The sequence below is a fragment of the Manis javanica genome, chromosome 11, assembly GCF_040802235.1.
Source record: "Manis javanica isolate MJ-LG chromosome 11, MJ_LKY, whole genome shotgun sequence".
Lineage (NCBI taxonomy): Eukaryota > Metazoa > Chordata > Mammalia > Pholidota > Manidae > Manis > Manis javanica.
In genome coordinates, this window is record NC_133166.1 from 37816500 (window position 1) to 37841443 (window position 24944).

General features: G+C 45.3%; 1 protein-coding gene across 7 annotated transcripts in view; it reads left to right on the forward strand.

The window, feature by feature from the left end:
- The window catches only part of OTOG (otogelin), a 78007-nt gene extending 70737 nt beyond the window's left edge, over positions 1 to 7270 (forward strand). For 6 of the 7 annotated variants that reach the window (XM_017672674.3, XM_017672679.3, XM_017672677.3 and 3 more), the window contains 7 exons: positions 692 to 767; positions 887 to 1065; positions 1786 to 1890; positions 2067 to 2186; positions 3320 to 3365; positions 5663 to 5742; positions 5845 to 7270. In XM_017672674.3, the coding sequence (XP_017528163.3) occupies positions 692 to 767; positions 887 to 1065; positions 1786 to 1890; positions 2067 to 2186; positions 3320 to 3365; positions 5663 to 5742; positions 5845 to 6045 (807 nt within the window). In that variant the 3' untranslated portion in view covers positions 6046 to 7270. Of the gene's footprint in view, positions 1 to 691; positions 768 to 886; positions 1066 to 1785; positions 1891 to 2066; positions 2187 to 3319; positions 3366 to 5662; positions 5743 to 5844 lie in introns of those variants that run through there. The other variant, XR_001855034.3, reaches the window with a different exon arrangement.
- Positions 7271 to 24944: the final 17674 nt, after the last annotated feature.

Genomic DNA, 24944 nt, shown 5'->3' on the forward strand with positions numbered 1-24944 from the left:
ATGAAAACCCAATGAGGTCGATTCTGTCATTATCTCAGTTAAACAAACAAGGAAACTAAGCTTAAGGCCATAAAGCTAGTAAATCAGAGTCAGGATTGGAACCCAGGAAATCTGAGTTCCAGAAACCATGCCCTTACCCACCAGGCTGCACAAACAATGCGGTAAATGAAACTACTTTAAGAAATGTAATATTTATTTATAATATACATATTTATTTATAAGATATATTATATTTATTATATTAAAAGCTATGTTTTCCCACCATTTTCTGAATTGTATGTATTCCCCTAGCCCCCCACCCCCAGCACACATTTCCTCTCATTTTGTCCCAAGTCCCAACCCTCCTCTTCTCCCTTCCACTAGCGATGGAAGAAGGGAAATGGTATGAGCCAAGTGGTGCTCTTGGCGGGCCACCACACAAGGGCCCCTAGTTGACGTGGCCAGGGGGTGCTCAGGACGACAGGAGAGGCCTGAGGTCCTGGGAGAGGACACTGGGCAGTGCTCCTCAGTGGGGAGCCACACTGGGATTTTCTCTCTGGGTGGGAGGGGGACTGAGCTGCCAGGGTGCCAAGGGCCCCAGGCTTGCTAGCCTCCTCCCCACCTGCTGTAAGGAGGTGAGCAAAAGCGAGAGGGGCCCAGGTGGCAGATGGTCCCTGAGGGTGGTAGTGCTGACTGCTTCTGCCCCACCCAGTGGGAGAAGTCCCAGCTGGACGAGGAGTTCATGCGCAGTGCAGAGAACGTGTGTGGCTGTGCCAAATACGAGTGCGGTGAGTGCAGGGAGTAAGGGCAGAGCGAGGGTGGGGGAGCCACTGGTGGGCCAGCAAGGCTGGGGCATGCATGTGTGCTGGGCTCCTGGTGACTGCTGCCACACTGCACGCCCGTCCAGTGAAGGCCCCCGTGTGTCTGAGCCGTGAGCTGGGTGTGATGCAGCCCGGGCAGATGGTGGTGGAGCTCTCTGCAGACGGCGTGTGCCACACCTCCCACTGCACTCATGCACTCGACCCCCTCACCGGCTTCTACCAGATCAACACCACCTCTGTGCTGTGCGACATCCACTGCGAGGCGGTAGGGTGCAGCTCGTGGCCGGTAGGGCTGGCCTGGCAGATCGTAGGTGCTCTAGTCGAGAGACTAGGCATCAGGGGTCCCTCAGGGACCCTTGTGAACAGTGCTGAGAATGGGGCTAGGCTGGGAGAGGCCAGGAACAGCAAGAGCGAAGGCCTGGCAAGGGTGGGTATTTGCCAGAGAGAACACACGGTTATTAAGCACCTACCTATGCCTGGCACATTCTCTGCCCTTTCGGGTTGTTTGTTTGTGTTGCCTCCATCTGTTGAGCCTAACTATATGCCGGGTACTAGTACAGTGACTTCTAGTAAAGGCTAAATAAATATTACTTGAATAAAGTTTGGCATTATTCCAATTTTTCAAATGACAAAATGGTTTCAGGGAGGCCTGTCATTTGTAAAAATTCCTGCAGGGAAGGAACTCAAATTGAGGTCTCCCTGGAATCACAAGTGGCACCCTTAATCACTAGCAAGGCTATCCCTGAAAGGGTGGAAAAGCCCTTTGTCCACTGGGCTACATCTAGGAAGCACTATAAAGGAGGCTTGCAGTAGACATAGGAAGTGGCCTTCCAGCCTGAGGTAGGAGGAGGCTGGGGGCTCCCCCCCTGAGCCCCTACAGGTGGCCCTTCTCCAGGCTCTGGGCTCAGAGACAAGCAGGCAGTGGGAGAGGCAGGAGGGTGGAGGGGGCGGGTGGCTGAGGCTCGCGTCCTGCCCTGCCCTGCAGAACCAAGAGTACGAGCATCCGAGGGACCTGGTGGCCTGCTGTGGGTCCTGCAGGAATGTGTCCTGTCTCTTCACTTTCCCCAATGGCACCACCTCTCTGTTCTTGGTATGCAGCCTCTTTACTGCCCACCTGGGAAGGTGTCCCAGGAGGAGCCGCCTAGGACCAGGGCCCAAGGGTGGGTACAGATGGGATCCTGGGCTGCCCTGTTCAGAGCTGTGCCCTATGGGTTCACTCAGTCATCTGGCCACACGTCCCCATCACCCAACATCCGTGTCCTCCAGCCCGGGGCATCCTGGATCACAGACTGCACCCGCCATCACTGCAGCACCACCCCCCTGGGCGCTGTGCTTGTGCGCTCGCCCATCAGCTGCCCGCCCCTCAATGAGACCGAGTGTGCCAAGGTCAGTACCAGCCTCCTCCCCCCGCAGCGTGGCCTGAGGCCAGGGGCATCGCTGTCTCCCTGGTGGTGGGGTGGGGGAGGAGGAGCTCCCGGGAGCCTGTGTGTGCCCTGCCACCCCAGCTTCACACCTCTCTGTGCACATTTGCTCTGACTACATGACACCCTACATCCTCACACAGGGCATGGCCTCACACAGATGCGGGCAGATCACACCATCGCCTGTTCCAGGCACCTTCACATACATACCAGCATGGGCACTTGGCCCCTTACACACACCACACACTCCACAGAGACATGGACGCCTCAGTACACACACCACATGGACACCCAGTTCAGTCCTGTGGCGGGCGAGTGGGTGTCCAGCACTAGCACAGACGGCTGTCACTATGGGTACGCCTCAAGGAGGAGGGTTCCTGGAGGGTGTGTGGTTATTGTTCAATTATTAAAATTCCTGAGATTAATACTGGACATTAAAGACTTCTGCTCTTACCTAGAAAACAAAATACATATACATCTCTTCATACACACAGTCACACATGCCAAATCACACACATATATGCTCACAAAATCGCACACATACTGAGACCCATCCTCACACTTACTTGCAAAGACTTGTTACATTCACTGTTTTATCTATTTCACAATAGAGGAGGAGGGCTCTAAGGGACAGTTGCCATTTTGGAGATGGGAAAACCAAGCCCAGAGCAGAGGTGACTTACTCAGGGCTGAGTTAGTGCCCAGGCCTGCGACCCAGCTGGGTCAGCCCTGAGCCTCTCCCTTCCCTGACCCTGTGTACGGGATGCACTAATGGGGGGACAGGGCATGAGGAGAACAGCCCACCAGGAAGACAGGAAGACCATCTTATCCTGGCCTGCAGCCACCCTGGCAGCCATGGCAGCCATCATGCCAGTGTCCCGCCCCATCAGGGTAGCCCTGGCGGCTCTCCCGTGGCCATCCTGGGGTCCCCTTCTCCCTCTGGCCGTGGCCTGAATTACAGCAGGGCCTGGAGTTGCTGCCCTGGGCATCATGGGAGGAAAGGTGCCTCAACTCCTGTGCTCTTTTTGCCCTCTGCCGGGATCGTGGCTCTTGGCCTGGGACAGGGTCTGCTACCCACCTCCCCTCCTCTCCCTCTAGGTTGGGGGCTCAGTGGTACCTTCCTTGGAAGGATGCTGCAGGACATGTGAGTGAGCGTGGTGGAGGCCCAGGGGTGAGGGGCGCTGGTAGGGGGACAGGGTGTCATGTTGGGGCTCAGAGGGCCATGCTCCTGGCACCTCCAGTGGAGGCTCCTCAGGGGTGAGTAGGTGAGGCTCATGGCACTGGCACAGCTGTGCAGGTGGGCAGAGGCTGTGCTCATGTCCCTGTCCCAAATAAAGGCCTCTGGAGATAAGGGACATTGGGATATTGGGTCCAGGAGGTCAGAAACTCACAAGCCACTCTATTTCCCCCTGCTCCTGCCAAGACCACCAGCCCGATGGCCCCCACATGAACTGTCCCTGAGGTTAGGAGCCCTGTCTTGCAGGTACCTCCTGGATGGGATTCAGGCCCAGGGGGTCCCTGACTGAGTTTGAATGGGAGCTCTGTGCATCTGTCCTCAGGCACTGCACCAGGAACCTGAGCCTCCCAACCACAAATGCATGTACATTCCAATCAGCCTTAGGGCCTTTGCCCCCCTTGTCTCCCCTCCCCCTGGGATGTCAAACCCTTCCTTGCAGGGATGTAGAATCTGGGACCTTTCTATGTCCACCTCACATGCTACAAGGAAGCTGAGCTCAGTGCCTCAGTGGCTGATCTCTAACCCACAACTCATGCTCCCTGCATATCCCATGTGCTTCCATGTGAACTGTGACCCATGTCCCTCTCCCCAGGTTCCCCGGGGACCCTGCTTCCCGTGGTCCCCGTTAGCCCTGCCTCTCCTCCACGGGTTAGTGTCCACTGCCACCCAGGTACTTCTCTTGGAAGCCCACGAGACTGGAGGCATGCAGCTGTGTTGCTATTTCCAACAATGTCCCTTCCGCTAGGTGGCCATGAGCTCTGGGTTGGGGGAGGGGAGGATGATGCCCCTGCTCCCTGCCTCTGGCAGAGGCATTTGGCCAATAGTGCATGCTGGGTAGTGAGCTGCATCCCCTGGGCTTGCATGAGATGCTTCAGCAGTGCCCATTGTCCTGGCACCCACCCATGCCACATGCCACCGCTGCTTTGCTACCGCTGGTCACTCTTGGTCCAGGACCCTGAGGGCCATGGCCAGGACAGCCCTCAGTTCCCCTGCCCCATGGCAGGGAGAGAGGGGGGAAGGGAGCTTAGGTCTGGCCAGGAGTCCTCCAGCCAGTGTGGTAGAAAACCTGCTGTGGGGAGGCCCAGAGGCCAGAAGAAAGGGTTTCACCCAATTTTTGGCAGGTACCCTGGGGTCACAGAGGGAGTCTGTGCACCCAGCAAATATTTATTGAGCACCAGTACACCAGGCCATGTTCTAGGCACTGTAGACACAGCATAAGCAAGGCCTTACTCATGAAGCTGACATTTTTGTGGGAAAAACAGAATAACAAGCAAAATATATAACAAGATGGATGCCTCTGGTTTTCTGGGGACTGAAAGTTGTACAATTTGGGGGGCCTTGTTAAGAGAAAGAACACAAACGTACCAATCCATACTGAGGTGTGAAAGTGAGTATTTATTTAGAGTGAGAAAAGAACTCACAACAAATTAGGCAAAAGGAGGCCCTAAAGTTTGTTTTAACAATATATTAGAAATATGTCTCTGATAGAATGGTGAAGTGCCCTGGAGAGAAAGAAGGCATGGGAGCGGTCAGTGAGGGAGGACCAGCTGGAGGGAGGGAGTTGCAGTTTCAAGTGAGATCGGGAGAGTCCTGGATGAGGACATAGTTGAGCAGGTGAGGGTGTGAACTAGCCTTGGGGCTGGTTGTCTGTGGGAGGCATGGTGCAAGCAGAGGAAACACGGAGTTTATCGATGTCCATCCCTGCAACAGCTGAGGTGAGGCGAACTCCCTGGCCCTGTGTGATAGATACGGAAACGGAGTGAAGTTGCTGTGTGTAAGCATGTGCTAGGGCCTGGGGTTTTCAATCATCGGGAAATTGCAGCATCTTAATGCATGAAGCCCTTTCAGAATAGGAAAGCTGAAGCTCAAAGAGGGGTGAGGACACGTCCAAGTTCACCAGCAGGGGTTAAAGGCAGGCATCGAGGGTGGGGCTGGAGGGGCCTGCCTTGTCCACAAATCCTGCTCTTTCCTAGCTCAGAGCCCCTGAGGTCATCCAGGCATCCTCCTCTGCTTCCCCATCTTCCCTGCCTCCACCTCCTTTCAGGGCATTGAGTTAAAAGACTCTTCTTTGGGGAAGTGGCTCTAATGCACAGGCACTAACCCTGGAAGAGGGACGCTCCACATGACACTGCCCCAGTTTGCCTGTCCTGCTGCCCCAGCAATGCTTCCCAGCCATGGCCGCCTCGCCCTCCCTGTCCCCCCAGGTAAAGAGGATGGGCGCTCCTGCAAGAAGGTGACCATCCGCATGACCATCCGCAAGAACGAATGCAGGAGCAACACCCCTGTGCGTGCGCTGCGGGGGTGGGAGGGGGCAGCCGGAGGCGGGGCTGCAGGGGCTGTGCGGTGGGAGCTACACAGGCTACCTCACTGGCTGGCCCATCTCCAGGTGAATCTAGTGTCCTGTGATGGGAGATGTCCATCCGCCAGCATCTACAACTACAACATCAACACCTATGCTCGCTTCTGCAAGTGCTGCCGTGAGGTGGGCCTGCAGCGGCGCTCCGTGCAGCTCTTCTGTGCCAGCAATGCCACCTGGGTGCCTTACACAGTGCAGGAGCCCACCGACTGTGCCTGCCAGTGGTCCTGAGGCCTGGGGCCGGGGCTGGACCACCTCTGCTGCCCCCACTTTCTGCATCCAGATGGCCCAGTGTGCATGAGTGTGTTGTGGGGGGTCCAGAGGAGGTACTAAAAGTGTGGAGAGCTGGTTCATGCTGAGCATGGAATGGCAGGCAGAGGCACAGAGAGTGACCAGAACGGGACCCCTGTCTGTCCTGACTCCCTCTCTGAGCTTCGCTACTCAACCCATGGGGAAGTGCCACAGCTGAGGGCTCAGAGATGTAGCTCTGTCCCTGGCTCTAGTCTGGAACAGGCCCTAAATCAGGGCCACAGCCTCCATGCATCGGACGCTGGCTGCAGGGTTTTGGTGAAGGGGGTGAGAGCCTTCCTGAGAGGCCGGGACCAGAGCTGAACCAGGCCAGGATAGGGTGGCTCACTTTCTTTCTTGGCCTTTTTGACCACAGGAGAACCACAGACACAGTTTAAGGAAAGTAGGCTTAACTGCAACATGCAGGCCTTCATCTAACTCCCAGGAGAACTTCCCAGAAGGAAAGGGATGGGTTCTCAGGCCCAGGTCCTCTGGTATTCTGTTTCTGATGTTGTAATTCAGGAAAAGACTTAGATGAGCAGGCCTATGCCTGCTCCATACCCACCCTCAAATCCCCAGCCCCAAAGCCAGCCTTCCTGGCTAGTGAGCTGGTTCTTGTGAGGTGATGGTGGGAGGGAGTGACTTCTTCTTTGAAGGTACAGCACAACTCATCTCAGTGTTGGTGACCAGCCCACCCTCCTAGGGTGCAAGGTTGTTCAGCCTATGAGGGCAGCTCCTGGCTTTGCCATGTGACTTTTCTCCAGGATATAACAGCTGGTCTCCTGAGGGGCCTGAGTGTGAATTCTGTGACTCAGCTAATTCCCAGCTCTCTGCTTCATGGGACTATTTAGCTGGACGGCAGCTTTCCATAAAAAATGCAGGCAACCTGTCTCTGAACCAATGTCCTTCTTAAAGCCAGGGCTAGGCGTCCCTCCATACCTCACTCAGCAGGTACCTTCTCCCTGGTGCCACTTTACGCTACAAGGGCCAAAGGACATGAACCTGAGGTTGCTCAGGCCCTGGTACTGCCCTGTATGCCCAGATATGTGTAGCTGCCCTAGTGCCCCTAGGGTTGGTGTTAGGGCTAAGTTCCAGGGTAGTCCCCAGCTGTCCCTACAGCTTCTTTGTTCCTATATCTGTATTTTGTGTATATATCCAATAAACCATTAAAGACATCAAGCCTCTGATCATCTCTGAGGGTGTCAGGTTTGCTTTGAATCTGAAGGAGTTTCAACTGTGAGGAGAAAACCCTATTTTATGGCCCTGGAGGTCACCCTGACTTATGCCTCACCTGTATCCAGCAGTGTGCCCCACTCAGAGCAGCAGAGTGTCTGCTGGTTGGAACTGAACTAATACACACTGGCTCCTAGGGGAAGGAGTGGGAAGAAGGAAGAGGACATTGGGGGCTGGGGGGCTGGCACCCAGGTGGGGAACCCGAAGAGCAGCCCCAGCTCTATGGGGCTGGGGACAGAGGCATCTCACAGAAGATGTGGGCAGAGCAGGCCGAGAATAGGTTTCATGTTGGAGCTCTCAACATTTCTATATTTATTTCCCTGTTGTTCTTGCATCAAATTAAGTTTTTGCAGCCATTGTTGACTGCACTAGAGTTAAGAAGAATCTGGGGAACAGGTTTTTGGTGACCCTTCAACTTTAAAGGACCAATGGCACATCTAAGGGGCAAGTGGGAGAATGCTTTGCTGGGTTGTCCCACGTGAGGCTTGAGGAAGCACCTGCCTGCAAGGGGAAGAAACTGCTAGGGTATGAATCATTGCCTAGGGCACAAGAGCTCCACTCCACTTGCAGGAGTGGAGCATCTCCTTTGAAGTTAACAGTTGGAAGGCTTTTTTTTAAATTTATTAAGTGTATCCCTTCATCCTTTATCTATCTGCTGACCTGCTAACTTTTCCTAATGAAGAGAGCTTTACAACCCTTAAGAAGCACTATAAATAAGCAATGGATCACAAAAGAAATCAGAGTAGAAATTAGGCAACATTTTGATCTGCATGATCATGAAATTATGGCACGTTAAGCTTGTGAGATGCAACTAAAGCAGTACTAAGAGGGACATTTATAGTCTTAAATGTTTCATACTTTTTAATTTCCTATCATTATAGCCAGAAGTAGACGGGACAGGGCTTCCACACTTCTCCATCATTGATGATCAAAAACTTGCAATCAGTCATTTTCTCAGTATAACAGACTCCCTAGATTACATATCAATAGCTTTCAGAGTGTTTCAAACTCTGAACTCAACAGAAATTGACTTTAAACATACCTTTAAAGAGAACTGATTTAAAATACAGATTCTATTAAACAGCAAGATGTTTAGATTAAGACATAGGGTGGTTCTTTAGTCATTGTTGCAATTTCAGTGCTCCTGGCTGCTCATCCCTCACCTCACTGCCACTCTCATCTGTTTAAGTCCATGTACCAGCAGGCAGCTTTTGAACAGGGCCACTCATAATCAGCTGTTGTGTAAACAGGCAGAAGGCACGAGGTCAAGCCATCCAGTCTTGGCCTAACCATCTTTCTGCAGCCTCGGTTTGGAAGGGTGGCCTCAGGCTTTCAGATGCCTGTTCCTCATATGCTGTTGCTGGTGCCCCAGTGTTGCTAACTTGGCCCTCTTTGCCTCCAGTTGGCAGCAGCCTCATCCCAATCATATACTCCCAGATGGCCATAGCTTCTGATCACACCCCATCACTGGCGTCACAGTGCTCCTGGCTTTTCATCCCCGACCTCACCTTCACCTGATCCAGGGACACCCTCCAACCTGCTCCTGCTGGAAGCCAACCTCCCACCCTAATCCTTTGACCAAAATTCCAGTCCTTTTCCCCCAGCTCCCTCCTAGGAAACCAACTCTTTCAAGTTAAGGCCCTTTGGTGAAAGATTAACAAGAAGCAAATCATTAACCAGCAGGATACCTTGCTCTGCACTGTGAGAAGACAGGAGGGGGTGGGGATTTTAAACCTCAATCGAGGTTGTCCAATTGCCCTCAAAAACTCAATACCAGGTAGTGCTGATATGGGTGTTCACTGACACAATCGGGATAGGTTGATTTACATTAAAAATACATGTACCCTTTGACTAAGCCATCCTATTTCTAGGCAGTTATGGTGGGCTGAATAACATGTCCCTGTACTGTGCCAGGAACCTCTGAATATGTTACCTTACATGATGAAAGGGACTTTGCAGATGTGATTAAGTTAAGGATCTTGAGGTGGAAGATAGTCCTGAGTTATCCAGGTGGCCCCAGTGAATCACAAGAGTCCTTATAAGAGGAAGGTGGGAAGATCAGAGTCAGGGAGAGGAGATGTCATAACAGATGCTGAGGTTAGAATGATGCACTTTGAAGCTGGAGGAAGGGGCCACTGGCCAAGGAACAAAGGTAGCCTCTGGAAGCTGGAAAAGGCAAAGAATGGATTCTCCCCTGGAACCTCCAGACAGAGCACAGGCCTGCTGCAGCTTGATTTTACCCCAGTGAAACTGATTTAAGATTTATGACCTCCAGAGCCAGAAGAGAATACATTTGTGTGGTTTTAAGCCATTGAGTTTGTGCAATTTGTTACAGCAACAATGGAAACTAATACAGCATCTAAGGAAATAATTCATACAAAGAGGTGTAGGCCAAGATTGTCTCAAGCTATTGTCTTAGGCTATTTGTCTTAGGCTATTGCTGTATCTTCTTAGCTTAAAAAAATGGTAACAATTTTAAGTGCCTATCAAAAGGGACTGATAGATAATCTGGTACAGCCACACCATAGAATATTATATAGCCTTTTTGTACACTGATATGGTGGGCTTTCCAGGATATGTTAAATGAAAAAAGGAAATTGTGTGTCAGCTCCCACAGAATGACCCACCTACTTGATGCACCCGTGTGGGGACACACACACACACACACACACACACACACACACACTTACATCCATCTCATTCCATTGGGGAGTTTTCAGGACTGGGGAGGGTCCCTCCTGGCTGTTTGAGCTGGCTGGTTCAATGGTGGTGTTGGTCTAGGAAGAGCCTGTTTGGTTCTGAAAGTCCCAAGAGTTGTCACTGTGTGCCAGAGATTGACGCGATCATGCCAGGATAGACTCAAGGCTCAAGGGGTGTCTATAGCATCTCCCCCATTCCTTATTTCCTCATGTGACTTGAACCTGAAGGAACCCCAGAGGCCATACACAAAACAGATAAGGAAACAGAGGCACAGGCCCCAGCCACTCAGAGAACTGGCAGCAGAGCTGGGTGGCTGCCCAGCCTGCAGCCCCCAGTGACGTATTTGCAAACACGAGGGGTTTTGAGCCCCAGAACCATCCCATTTTCCGTGCTTCAGGCTCAAGTTCCCGCCCTGATTTTCTGGGCTTAATCCTCTTCCTGTGGAAATCAATAAGGACATTGTGATAGAATGATTCACGTTCAAGGTCAGGCCAGAGCAAATTGAAGGCGACATGCTGATTTTACTGCCCTCACTGAGAGGAGAGCCAGTCCTGCTCACAGACCCCTTAACCCTTTCCTGGCCTCTCCCACCAGCTGCACCAGCACCTGCCCTGCCTCAGCTGCCTCTCCCTGGGCTAGGTCCCAAGGGCCTTTTCACCCACGTGGTGGCCCTGCCTTTTACATCTCCCCAAGATCTGACCACACAGGCCTCGGAGCCTCACACACTTGTCATGATGGTTTGGAGAAGGCAGATGGCAATCACAGCACCAAACCAAACACCAACAACTTCAAGTTGAAGGTCAAATGCTACTTGTATAAGTTCATTGGCCATATTCTGACCAAGGAAATCTCCCCCAAGCTCAGCATTTCTCCTTTCCACCCCTCCTGTCAGAGTTCCAGACCCCCTCTTCCCCTTCCCTGCTTTCACATGGGAAGATGAGAAGGGGAACCAAATTCCTAGTTTTTAAAATATACACAGCAAGTCAGATCTTTTTTGTGGCTCAAACATGATAGAGGTTTATTTCCTCCACCTATATAAAAAAATCCAACAAAACAATTAAACTGGGGTTCTGAGTATCTGGAACCTTGCATCTAAAATGATTCAGAGACCCTGACCCTTCTGTCTGGAAGGTCTACCATCTCAGCCTGAGCCTTCTTAAGTCTCATCTGCATCAAGCCGGCCCCAGGAGGCATACAGGGAGCATGTGCTGGAGGCTTGGGGGAGCACTGAAAGTGGCTTGCTCTCTTGGACTCACATCCCCCTGGCCAGAACTGGAGTATGTGGACACACCTAACTGCAAGGCAGGCTGGGAAACGTAGTCCATCTAGTTGCCCAAGAGGAAGAGATGGGTCTGCTGAACAGCATCCCCTCAGTGAGGAGGTGGAGATAGTGCAGACAACTCTGAGGAGTATGGTTAAGAAGGACAAAAGAGAGATAGGCCGTGAGGTCAAGGGAAGGTTGTTTAATGGTTTGAAGAAGGCAGTGACTTGACCATGTATCCTAGAAGGAGCCAGTGGACAGAGAAGGGTTGTGCTGCGAGAGAGATCAAGGATCTCTGAGGGCCTGTGGCAGGCATGAAGAGGGACAGTGGTGGAAAGAGGCACCCCTGGCTGAGTAGACCCCAGACTTTTATTCATCCCTGTGTGCCAATGTCTAACTCAGGGCACAGAGAAATGAATACGAATGTACCTGGCGATGTGTAAGTGAGGAACCCGGGCAGCAAGAAGTTAAAGGATATAGGAGTGGGCAGAGCTGAGGAGCCAGGTGCCCCCCCAATACTGTGGCAGTGCCAGTTAATCCCCTGCAGCAGGCAGGAGGCCCGCACAGCTATCTCTCCCAAGTTGGGACTGCACCACCACCCGGCCCTTTGCCCAGAGGTCCTGGCAGCCCAGAGATTCCAGGGGAGATAGGTGGGCAGCACAGTGGGTAATGGGTGCAGCCCCTGCACCCTTGCAGAGCTCCTTTTCCAGAACTGAGCCATTCTATAGGCTTGTTATGCAGCCCCCACCTGCCATCAAGACCACCCCTCCCTCAGGGCCATTGTCTTCCCAAGCAAGCTAAATCCAAAGTCTGTCCCCGCACCCCCCACACCGTGTCTATTCCTGCCTCTGTGCCCTTGCCTGTGGCCTTTGCCTCACCTGGAACACCCTTGTCCTGCCTCTCCCCAGGCAGTTCCTGCCCAGCCTTCAGATCCATCTGTGTCCCTCCTCACGGCAAGACCCCAGCCTGCAGAATCCTTCCATTTGGTCACTAGCCCCCCACAGTCCTAGGTTCTGCTTGTCTGGGGTGCCACTTGCCAGCCTGTGTCTATGCTGTGCTCAGGGAAGGGGGATGCAAGCCCAGCTCCAGCATTCAGTTATTATTCATCCATACTTTGTTCACAGCTGATAAGGATGTCCAAACTCAGAGAGGTTAAGTGACTGCACAGCTGGAGAGTGGGGGAGTTAGCACTTACCCCACACTTGTTTAACTCCAGAGCCCACACTCACACTTTACTTCTTAACCAAGGAAGGTCATATAGAGCACTGCAGGTGCGTGCTGGCTAGTATTCCAGGACCCTTCCTCTGGGAAGCCAGAAGGGGCAGTGGGAAGATGGTTCTAGTCTCTTTGGCCAGTTAACAGGAGAGTTGGCAAATGTCAAGCCTCAGTCCCCCACTGTGAGGAGGGGCAACAGGTTCTGCATCTGAGGGTTGGCATGAGTGTCAGGTGAGATCATAGATGGGAACAGGCTGGACAATTGCAGAGGCTGTGGCCATGTGTGAAGCTGCCTGGCTGAGCCAGGGGATCCCAACCCAGCCAAGTGCAGGGCAGGATAAAAGCAGGAGCAAAGCGCCCAACCAACCCCAATGCACCCTTCACCCAGAAGGTCTGGGGTTCACTGCTAAGCCTTTGCCTCTGCTGTGCCCCAGCCAGCTGGGCATCCTGCCTCTGTTCTACCTGAACTAAATCACCATTTATAGATTGTTGGAGCTGATGAGGGTGCAGCATGCAGTGGAAGAGCCTGGGTTATGGGGTCAGGCTCTCTATTTGAGCAGCTGTGTCATTTATCCTCTCCAAAGCTCAGTTTCTTCATTGCTAAAATGGGAATGAGAACCTGGCAAAGTGATGGTGAGAATGCTTACAGGTAAAGCCCCTGGCCTTTAATGAATGGGGCTATTGTTACCACTATGGACAGAACCTTAAAGATCTTCTTCAAATTCCATATTTTCAGGAGCAGGGAACTGATCCAAGAGAGACAGTGACTTACCCAAGGGCTTACTGCAAAGTGAGCAATGGCAGTACCAGACTCCAAACCCAGTGCTCCCTCCACCAACTCCTCCAGGTAGTCTTCCATGAGCCCTAACCCTGGCTGGACTGCTCTGCTCTAACCTCACAACCTCCACTGTCTGAATCTTCAAGAGCTGAGCTTCCAAGAGCCCTGTGTCCTTCTTGAGCCCCTTGCCCCTGCCCTAGCTTCCCCAAAAGTAACTGTTACAAGGCTGGGTCCTCTTCAAGGGGTTCAGACCTAGCCGGGAAAGTGTTTAGGACTTGGCTGAGCTGGCCAGATGGAGGGGAGAGGGAAGTAGAAAGGGAAGGGTTAAAGGCTCGGCAGCTGGAGGGGCAGCTTGCAGAAGGCCCAACCCAGCACTGGGAGGCCTGCACCATTCCATTCCTTTGCAGATCAGTTACACCCAGCTGTCTCCCTCCCCACTGCCAGTGCCCCTCGGATTAGGCGGGAAAGGATCCCCGGCCTGCAGCCTGCACACGGCCCGTGGGGAACAGCGCCTGCAGCCCACGCCTCCATGACAGCTGCTGAGTGTCATGCAAGAACATAGATCAGCAGGATCCTGGCAGAGGTGCCCCCAGCCCGGGCCCTGCCCCCAACATGTGCCAGAGGGGCCGCTGGAAGAGAAAGGGGGTCTGTGAGGGATTGGGGAGGTACAGAGAAGGGACTAATCCCAAAAATATCTCCTCCGCCCATTTGTCACTGTGCCTCAGATTCCACCATTAGACATCTTAGAAATGGTAGGTCTTCCAAAGACATCCATTAAAACCCATTCCACGGAGTAGCTGGCGTTCATAAGCACTGCTTGATGGCAGTGTCTTGGTAAAATTTGTGAAAATTTTATTTTATGAAGTCCCTCCAAAATGTCTATTTCTTTGTCTCAGTAGTTCCAACTGAGGTCTTTAACTTAAAGAAGACTTTAACTTAAGTAATTTAGAATATGGGAAAATGTTGTGAGCTAGCTTCAAGATTTAAAAAAAAAATAATGTGAATAGTCTCAAAATACTCAAAAAAGCCATAAGAAATGACAAAGGAAAATTGAAAGCCAGAAAATATCTGTACTTGTAATGAAAAACATGAAACAGCTCTATTAATTGGCTGGATATGCATTTCTGGAAGCTGTAAAGCAAATGGGAGGCAGCATTGTGTACAGGTTGGTTAGACCATCTGGGTTCTAATCCTAGTTGTGTCCCTCACTAATCCTGTGACTTTAGCAAGTTACTGAATGATTCTGAACCCTATTATAATAGTTGTAAGAATTATGTAAAGATTTGATGAGACCATGTGTCGGAAACATCCTTGTGATCCCACCATCAAAGGAACCAGTATCACCAGTGCGTGAATGGTTCTGACATGTCTCCATCAACCATCCACCTGCATAGTGGCTCAGGAATCCCACAGATTAACCCCCCAATTAATCTAGACTTTTATTATAAATATTATCAGTCAGCTGAAACTCACTAGCTATTTGAAAATAATGGAAAAACCTCAAAATGGTGTCCAAGCTGAGATGGCAGGGGAAATTTCCTTCAATGAAATACCATTAATTCAGGAAATAGAAAGGACATGAACAGTATTCTAAATAACATTCCAGGATGATTCATGAGGATATTTAAGTATGCATAAAATAGGAGGCTTATATATAAAAGCATGATCAGAAAACAAAATAATTTTTAGAAATTGAAAACATAGATGACTTCACAGCAGAGTACGCTGCAATTGCAGACCTACCCTGCAATTACAATCTACTAGAAAACTGGACAAAGTACATGAAATACATTTCCAGACATCGGACAATAGGGAGTACAGGGCTGAGATTCTCCATGAAGAGAAACAAATGAAATGAGCTATACTAGAAACCTCCAACTTTCTGCCTAGGGGCATTTTCTGGGACAAGGCACAGAGAAGGGGAAGCCCCAGCAGAGCACCGTGGCCTCAGAGAGTTGAAGAGACAGATCAAATTCATGAAGTCTAAGGCAACTGGAATTTGTGTGGCAGAGTACTACAGCAGAGGGAGCTATGGAGGAAAAAAGCCCCACAAATTTGCATAGATTAAGGTGCACATGTGTAGGGTAGAAATCCATAAGGCTGGGCAAAGAACTATTGGGTAATTGTAAACTGAACAGCTCCAAGAGCTTATATAGGGCTGGGAGACATTCAAGCTCTTACCAGCCAGAGTGGAGAGACATCACTGAACATCCAGGGCACTTAGTTGAGGCCAGGGAAAGGGTCACACCTTAAAAATAGGACTAAACTAGCCCTAGAGTAAATCCTACCCTAAACTTGCCCTAATTAAGCTTTGAAACGAGCCTCATATTGACCGTGTTGATACACAAGTAACTTAACTGTAAGACATAACAAAGTCTAAATATTCTTTAGAAGAAAAAAATCCAGAACTCAACAATGTAATAATAATAATGCCCAGAGCACAATAAAATTTACTAGGGAAGCAAAGAAACTGGAAATGTGACTCATACCAAGGGGAAAAAAAAATCAGTCAATAGAAACAGACATAGAAATGATAAAATGCTGATATTAGCTGACAAAGATCTTAAAATAGTTATAAATATTCTTAAGAATGTAGAGAAAAATATAAACATAGGAAAGAAATGGAAGATATAAAAACATGGAAGTTCTGGAGATGAAAACACAAACTTTAAATGAAAAAAGATTAACAACAGATTAAAGACTTGAGAAGAGGAGATCAGTGAACTTGAAGGTATAAAAGAAACTATACAAAATGAATCATAGAATGAAAAAAAGGTTGAAAAAGCAAATAGAGTCTCAATGACTTATGAAATAATATGAAGAGATCAAAAATCCATGTAGTTTAAGGTCCAGAAAAAGAGAAGGGGAAGAAAAAAGATTCTAAAGAAATAATGGCTGAGCCCAGAATATACAGAGAACTCCTATAACTCAATGACAAAGTAACAATTTTTAAAAGGGCAAAGGACCTAAACAGACTTTTCTCCAAAGAAGATACACAAATGGTCAATAAGTACAAGAAAAGATGCTCAACATCACTAATCATTAGGGAAATTAAAACCAAAAGCAAAATGAGACAGCACTTCACACTTATTAGGATGGCTGTTACTAAAAAACAAACAAAAAAAGTAACCAATGTTGGTGAGGATGCAGAGAAACCTGAATCTTGTGCACTGCTAGTGGGCATGTGAAATGGTATAGCCACTATGGCATCAGAGTTTCTTAAAAAATTAAAAATGGAATTACCACAGAATCCAGAAATTCCACTCCTAGGTATATACTCCAAAGACAAAATCAGGAACACAAACAGGTATTTATTTGTACACACGTTTATAGCACCATTATTCACAATAACTAAAATGCAGAAGCAACTCAAGTGACTGTTGACAATGAATGTATAAAAAATGTTTATACACACAGTGAGCCATTATTCAGCCTTAAAAAGGAAGAAAATGCTAATACATGCTACCAGATGACCATACCATCTTGAAGATATGCTAAGTGAAATAAGCCAGTCACAAAGGTAGCTTAGCTTCATGGCCAGCCAATAAACTGGACAGAGGTTAAACTTAAACACCTCAAACCACAGGCTCCACACTCTGCCTATCAATCAGTAGGTGGGTTTGATGAATACACTCAAATTTGCAGCATGGTACTGACATAAGATAACATATCGGTCAATGGAACAGAATTGAAAGCTCAGAAATAAACCCATACATTGATGGTCAATTAATTTTTGACAAGGGTACCAAGACAAGTTTTTTCAACAAATGGTATTGGGACAAGATATCCATGTGTAAAAGACTGAAGTTGGGCCTGTGCCTTACACTATACACAAAAATTAACTCCACATGGATTACAGACCTAGATGTAAGAGGTGAAACAATAAAACTCTTAAAAGAAAATGTAGTAATAAATTTCCATGACCTTCGGTTAAGTAAAGACTTCTTAGATATGACATCAAAAGCTCAAGTGAGAAAAATAGATAGAACTTCATCAAAATTAAAACTTTTATGCTTCAAGGGACATTAAGAAAAGTAAAAAAAAAAAAAAAAAAGACTCACAGATGGGAGAAAACATTTGCAAATATTATGTCTGATAAGGGACTTATATCCATAGTATATAAAGAATTCTTACAAATCAGGAGTAAATAACAACCAAAAAAAGTTCCAAATAACACAGTTTTTAAAATGGGAAAAGGACCAGAATAGACATTTCTTCAAAAAGGATGTACAAATGTTCCACAAACACATGAAAACATGATGAACATCATTAGCCATCAGGGAAATGCAAAAAAAATGCACAGTGAGATACCACTTTACATTCACTATAAAAGTTATAATAAAAAAGTCAGATAAAAACAAGTGTTGGAGAGTATGTGGGCAAATTGAAACCCTCACCCACTGCTGCAGGGAATATAAAATGATGCAGCTACTTTGGAAAACAGCCTAGTCATTTCTCAAAATGTTAATCATAGGGTCTTTACATGACCCAGCAATTCTACGCCTAAGTATAAACTCAAGAGAATTGAAAATACATGTCACACAAAAATGTATACCAATGTTCGTAGCAGCATTGTTCATAATAGCAAATAAGTAGAAACAACCCAAATGTCTAACAACCATAAAAAGAAATACAGTTCTGGTAAGTGCTACAATGTGGGTGAACTTTGAAAACATCACACTAAATGAAAGAGGTCAGTTCCAAAGACTATGTATTATGTGATTCTATTTACATGAGTTGTCCATAATACATAAATCTATAGGAATAGAAAGTAGATTTGAGGTTGCCTAGGGTTGGTGGGTATTAAGGGAAATGAAAAGTGACTGCTACTATGTACAGGGCTTCTTTTGTAGTGATGAAAATGTTCTACAATTGATTGTGATGATGGCTGCATAACTTTATGAATATAATAAAATATTTATTGGTATACTTTAAAAGAGTGAATTGTATGGTATATGAATTACATCTCAGTAAAGCTGATATATACACAAATACACATAAATATGCAATGATTGTCAGACCAGATAAGAAAAGCAAGAACTATATACTGCAAGAGACTTCAAGAGACAGATTTTAGATTCAGAGAAGCAAATTATTTGAGAGAAAAGAATAGAGATTTGTATATTCTGCAAACAGTAACCGTGAGAGCATTGGAAAGGCTATATTAAAATCAGACAAAATAGACTGAGAAAATATTCATGGACACAAGAAGCATGTTTCATGATGATTAAATGCTGAATACATCAGGACAGCACAACAATTATATATGTAGAAGCATTTTATTATAACAGATCCTCAAAATACATGAAGTAAAACTTGACATAATGAAAAGCAGTAGACAATTCAATGATTATAGTTGAAAATGTTAAGGTGTTTTGTCAGAAATTGATAGGAAAAGCAAACGAAATCAGCAATATATAGAGCACTTGAACAATTTAGGTAGACCAACTTGACTTAGATGACATATGCATATTATAACATATAACATATGTACATATATATGTGTGTATATGATACACATATATATGTCATTCCACTATATAGTGATATATGTGTGTGTATATCAATCTAATCAAGACCAACAAAATAAACACTTTTCAAGCTAAAATGGGCTAGTCCCCAAGATATACTGTATATTATTAAATGAGTCTCAATAAATTTAAAAGAAATATAATCATATAATTATGTTCCCCAATCACCATGGAATTAAGTAGAAATCAACTTAGTTAAGAATTAAGAAAGTGAAATTAAGAGAGAAATCTGAGAAGTCTCCAAATACTTGGAAATTAAATGACATACTTCCAAATAAAATAAAGAAAAATCTCAAGTGAAATTGAAAATATCTTAAACTGAATGAAAATGAAAGCAAAATATATAAAAAATTATGGGATGCAGCAAAAGTAGTCCTTAGAGGAAAATGTATAGTCTTAAACACGTGTTAGAAAGGAAGAAAGATTCAAATTTTTAAAAATATGTGTTTTCACCTCAGGAGGCCATAAAATGAAGGCTGAATCAAACTCCATGTAAGCAGAAGGATGTTAATAATAAAAATCAGAGTAGAAACCAATGGAATTAAATATCTCTCAGGAACATGGGGGCAAAACTTTTCAACAAAATATATGAAAACAAAATCCAGCAACATGTACAAAGGATTGTACACTATGACCAACTGGGGTTTATTCCAGAGATGCAAGGTTGGTTTAACACACAAAAAATCAAATAATGTAATACACCATATTAATAAAATGAAAGCAAGTTCCACATGATTATCTCAATAGGTGCAAAAAAGGATTTGCAAAATTCAACACTCATTCATGATTTTTTAAAATCTTTCAAAAAAGTAGGATTGGAAGGAAGCTACCTCAATCGGATCAAAGCATTTATAAAAAAACTGACAACTAATATCACACCTAGTGACCAAAGATGGAAAATAATAGCAAAAGTAAAATAGCAAAAGAAAAATAATAGCAAAAGTAAATTTAACCAGAAATTAATTCTTTGAGGAGATCAACAAAATTGCTAAACTTTTAGGCAGACTGACCAAATATAGAAGAGAGAATACCCAAATTACCAAAATCATAAATGAATGAAGAAGGGTACATCACAACAGATTCTACAGAATTATGGGGGAGTATTGTGAATAACTTTATGCCAACAAGTTACACAAGTTAAATGAAGGGAAAAAATCCTCAAGTACATAAATTACCAAAACTGGCCCAAGAAGAAATATAAAATGTAAAGATATATATCAAGTAAAGAAACTGAATGATAATTGAAATTCCTCCCACAAAGGAAATCCTAGTACCAGATGTCTTCACTGGTGAATTCTATCAAACATTCAAGGAATAAATAACACAAATCCTACACAAACTCCTTCAGAAAAGAAAGAAGAAAGGAACACTTCCCAACTTATTTTATAAAGCTGGTACTACCCTGATACCAAAGTCAGACAAAGATATGACAAGAAACAAAAGACTATTCCAATATCTCTCAGGAACATGGGGGCAAAACTTTTCAACAAAATATATGAAAACAAAATCCAGCAACATGTACAAAGGATTGTACACTATGACCAACTGATGTTTATTCCAGAGATGCAAGGTTGGTTTAACACACAAAAATCAAATAATGTAATACACCATATTAATAAAATGAAAGCAAGTTCCACATGATTATCTCAATAGGTGCAAAAAAGGATTTGCAAAATTCAACACTCATTCATGATTTTTTAAAATCTTTCAAAAAAGTAGGATTGGAAGGAAGCTACCTCAATCGGATCAAAGCATTTATAAAAAAACTGACAACTAATATCACACCTAGTGACCAAAGATGGAGTGTTTTTCCACTAAAATTGCAAACTTTGTAGGATTTTTGGCCTCATTGTTTCTATTAAATGGTGTAATGGAGCTTCTATTAGTACAATAAGATAAGAAAAGTAAATTAAAGGCATACAAATTGGAAAGGTAAAACTAAAACTGTCTTTATTCACAAATTAATGATTATCTATGTATAAAATCCTAAATAAAATAAAAATAAAAATACAAACTACTAAGTAAGGTAACATAATGCAAACTCAATATGCAAAAATCAACTATATTTCTATATAATAGTAAAAAACAATCTGAAAATGAAATCATGAAAACAATGTCAATCACAATAGTATTAAAAAAGAATAAAGTGGTTTAGAATACATTTAACAAACATGCAGATTAAGAAAAAGGAGAGATGATATAAATTATCAATAATAGGAATGAATGAAGGAGTATTACCAAAGATCTTATGGACACTAAAGCAGAAAAAAAATAGTGTAAAAACATAATGGTGATAAATTTAACAATTTAAAAGATATGGAAAAATTTCTTGAACACACAAACTACCAAATGTTACTCAAGAAGAATTAGATAATCTGAATGACACTGTATCTATTGAGGATATTTAATTAGTAATTTAAAACTTTCCAACAGAGAAAATCCCAGGATCAGATAGCTTCACTAACAAATCCTATTTAATATTAAGGAAGAAATAATACCAACTAGATGCAAACTCTTCCAGACAGTTAAAGAGAAAAGAATATTTCCCAACTCATTTTATGTGCCCAGCATTACCCTGATACTGAAGCCAGAAAAAGACATGAGAAAAACAAACTCATGAATATAGATGTAAAAACCCTTAAGAAAATATTGGAAAAATAATATCCAGCAATATTAAAAAAGAACCATATACCTTGTGCAAGTGGGGCTTATCCCCATCATGCAAGGTTAGGTCAGCATTTGAAAATCAGTGTGACAGAAAAAAACACTGTCAACAGAGGGATAAGAAAAAACATAATATCTCAATAATACAGAAAAACTATAAAAAATATAATATTTATTTATGATAAAAACTCAGCAAACTAAGAATAGCAAGAAACTTCATCAATCCAATAAAAAGCATCCTCCTGAAAAATTCTAAAGGTGGTATCATACTTACTGATGTAAGACTAAATGTTTTCCCCCTAAATTTGAGAACAAAGATAGGATGGCTGTTGTCACTTCTATTCAACATTGTACTGGAAGTTCTATCCTGTGAAGTAAGGCAAGAAAAAGAAATGACAAGGTATACAGATTGGAAAGGAAAAAATAAAACTGTCTCTTTTTACAAATGACTTAATTGTCTCTATAAAATCCCGAAGTATCAATAGAACTAATAAATTACTTTAGCAAGTTTGTAGGCTATAAGGTCAACGTGTCATCAATAAAGAATTTGAAATTACAATTTGAAGTAAGTACTACGTCAACTAGGGCTACCATACAAAAATACAACAGACTGGATAGCATAAATAACAAAATTAATTTTCTCTTGGCTCTGAAGTTGGGAAGTCCAGGACCAAGGTGCAGGCTGAGCTGGTTCTTCATTCTCCTGCGTTGTCACTAATCTTTGTCATGAGCAACCAGTGAAGGTTGATAAGAAGAGCCTGCATGTGAGGATGAACCACCCTTTTGGAGCTCACAGAGTTTCCATACTTTCACATGAACTCACATTTGGCCTTCAGCAGTTTGTTTTAAAAGTTTATCTCGTGAAATAAGTCAGCTAGAGAAGGACAAATACCGCATAATCTTATTTATATGTGGAATCTAAAAAACAAAACAACCAAGCTCATAAATACAGAGAACAAATTGGTGGTTGCTGGGTGGGGGGAGGGAATGGTTGAAGAGTGTCAAATGTAAAACTTCCAGTTATAAAATAAATAAGCCATGGGGATGCACTATATAGCATGGCACCTATAGTTAGTAATACTATATGGCATATTCAAAAGTCATTAAGAGAGTAGTTCTCAAAGTTCTTACCACAAGAAAAAAATTTGTAACTGTGTGGTGACAGATGTTAACTAGACTTACTGTGGTGAACGTTTTGCAATATATAGAAATATTAAATCATTATGTTGTGCACCTGAAACTAACATAATGCCATATGTCAACTAAGCCTCATTTGGTGTATCAACAACAAAGAAATAAAAATTCATCCCTTTTTTTTTTAACCTCTTTTTATGGTACTTAAATCTCTTCTCATACTCCACCACAGGTGGAGCAAATGCTCATCCTGTCTGAGCTCATCCTGTCCAAGGCCCCGTCTCTTCTTAGCTTTCTGATTGCTTGGTTACCCTGAACCCTCCACTTTCTGATGGGGTATTAGTCATCTACTGCTACATAACAAATGATCCCCCAAACATAGCATCTTAAAGCAGTACACTAGTATCTCACAGTTTCCACGTCTTAGGAATTTGGGAATGGCTTCATGGGGGTGGTTCTGGCTCAGAATCTCTTAGGAGATTGCAGTCAAGCTATCAGCCAGGGCTGCAGACACCCGAGGACTTGCACTGGGCTGAAGAGCTTTTCCAAGCTCCTGCCTGTGGTTGTCAGGAGGCCTCAGTTTGGTACTGGCTGTTGGTCAGAGACTTCAGTTCCTTGTTACATGGGTCTTTCCCCAGAGACGCTCACACCACAGCAGCTTGTTTCACCCACAAAAAGTGAGGAGTAATCAGTGATGGAAGAGAGAGAGAGAGACCCCAAGACAGAAAACCATACTCTTTAATAACCTAATCTTGTAAGTGGCATATCATCAGTTCTACTGTATTCAATGGTTCACATAGATTGGGTAGAATATGGGAGGGAATTACACACAGGTGTAAACACTGGGAAATAGGGATTACTAGGGGCCATCCTGGAAGCTGGCTACTACAGATGGGTTTAAGAAAGGTTCTAATTTTGTAGCGTACCCAACTTTTTCTTTTTGTTGGTGTGGGAACAGTGAGCAATAGTGTCCCTAGCTTTCTACACTCTAGGAATAAGCAGACGTATTACATAGGACTACTTATTATGCATGCACTTTGTAACCCTGTTGGTTCTGGAATGGGCATATGACCAGTTAGACTCAAGAAAAATACTTACATTCCATGGTAAGGGAGAGAATGTTTCCCTCTTTCCCATTAAATGGAATAAAGGGGAGAAAATCACCCTTTTCTGCTGGCATCTATCTTACAACTAGGAGGCAACCAACTTATGACATGGAGTAAATATGAGAAACAGAAAGAATCTGAATCCCTGATGACATGGCTGAGCTGCTGAATCAAACCAGTCCTAAAGCCCACTTGATCTCTAAACTTCTTGTTATATGAGTTAATAGATGATCTTACTGTTTGATCCAGTTTGAGCTGCGTTTCCCATTACAAGTAGCCAAATCCATCCTGTAGCCATATAATCAGTCCTCCATTACTGAATGAATCCTTACCTCATGCAAACAGAAAGGGGCAGACTCGAACAGGCAAGAAGCTGATAAGAATGGGCTCACATTAACCTCTTCTTTTATCCTTAGCCACTTACCCTCTCCTCATTTCCCATCTTACAAACTGGTCCTTGTCTTTGTCTCCCATTCACTTCTTGTCTCCAATCTGTGGAACTCAGATCTGTCACAAAACACCTTCAAGATAACCCTGGGCCCTGTGGACTATAAATCCCGCTCAGCCCTTGACTTCTGACCAATAAAGCATCTTTTATGCCTGTTGCAGGGCCCTACACTCTGCAGATCCTTAAGTGAAAGCCTCCCGCCAGGGTCTCGTCCTGGCCCGGTGTGGTCCCTCTCCTCTCTCTGAGCCCTCGCATTCCTCTGTACCATCAAGGCTGAATGATATTTCTCAAGACCTCTCCTACCTGTCTTACCTCTGACATTCATGATTCCTGGACTCTGAAATGTATTAAACTCTATCTATCCCGGTTAGCCCAATACCCCATTTTGCATTTGACACAGAGCCATTCAGCACTGGTCTCCTGCACGGTATAACAAACATGGAGGAAGGAAGGCCCCTGGCTTCCCAAGGCCCCTGGCTCATGGCCAGGGAAGCTCCTGATTGAGGCAGCTGATAACAGGGCAGCCTTTGCTGGGACTCTCTCCCTGACAGGCCGAGAGAGTTGTCCCTAGTCTCTAGAGTTGTCCCTAGTCTCTAGAGTTAGAAGTGCCAGGGAGTGGCTTCCACGGATGCGAGACAAGGCGACAAAGGACTGAGGAGATGGATGGCTACTTGGTGGGAGATGGGAAGGAAAGGATTGGAGATCCTGAGAGTCCAGAACCGGCCACCAAGAGATCGCTGGTCTCTCCCTGCCTCTTAGGAACTCTGTGGGC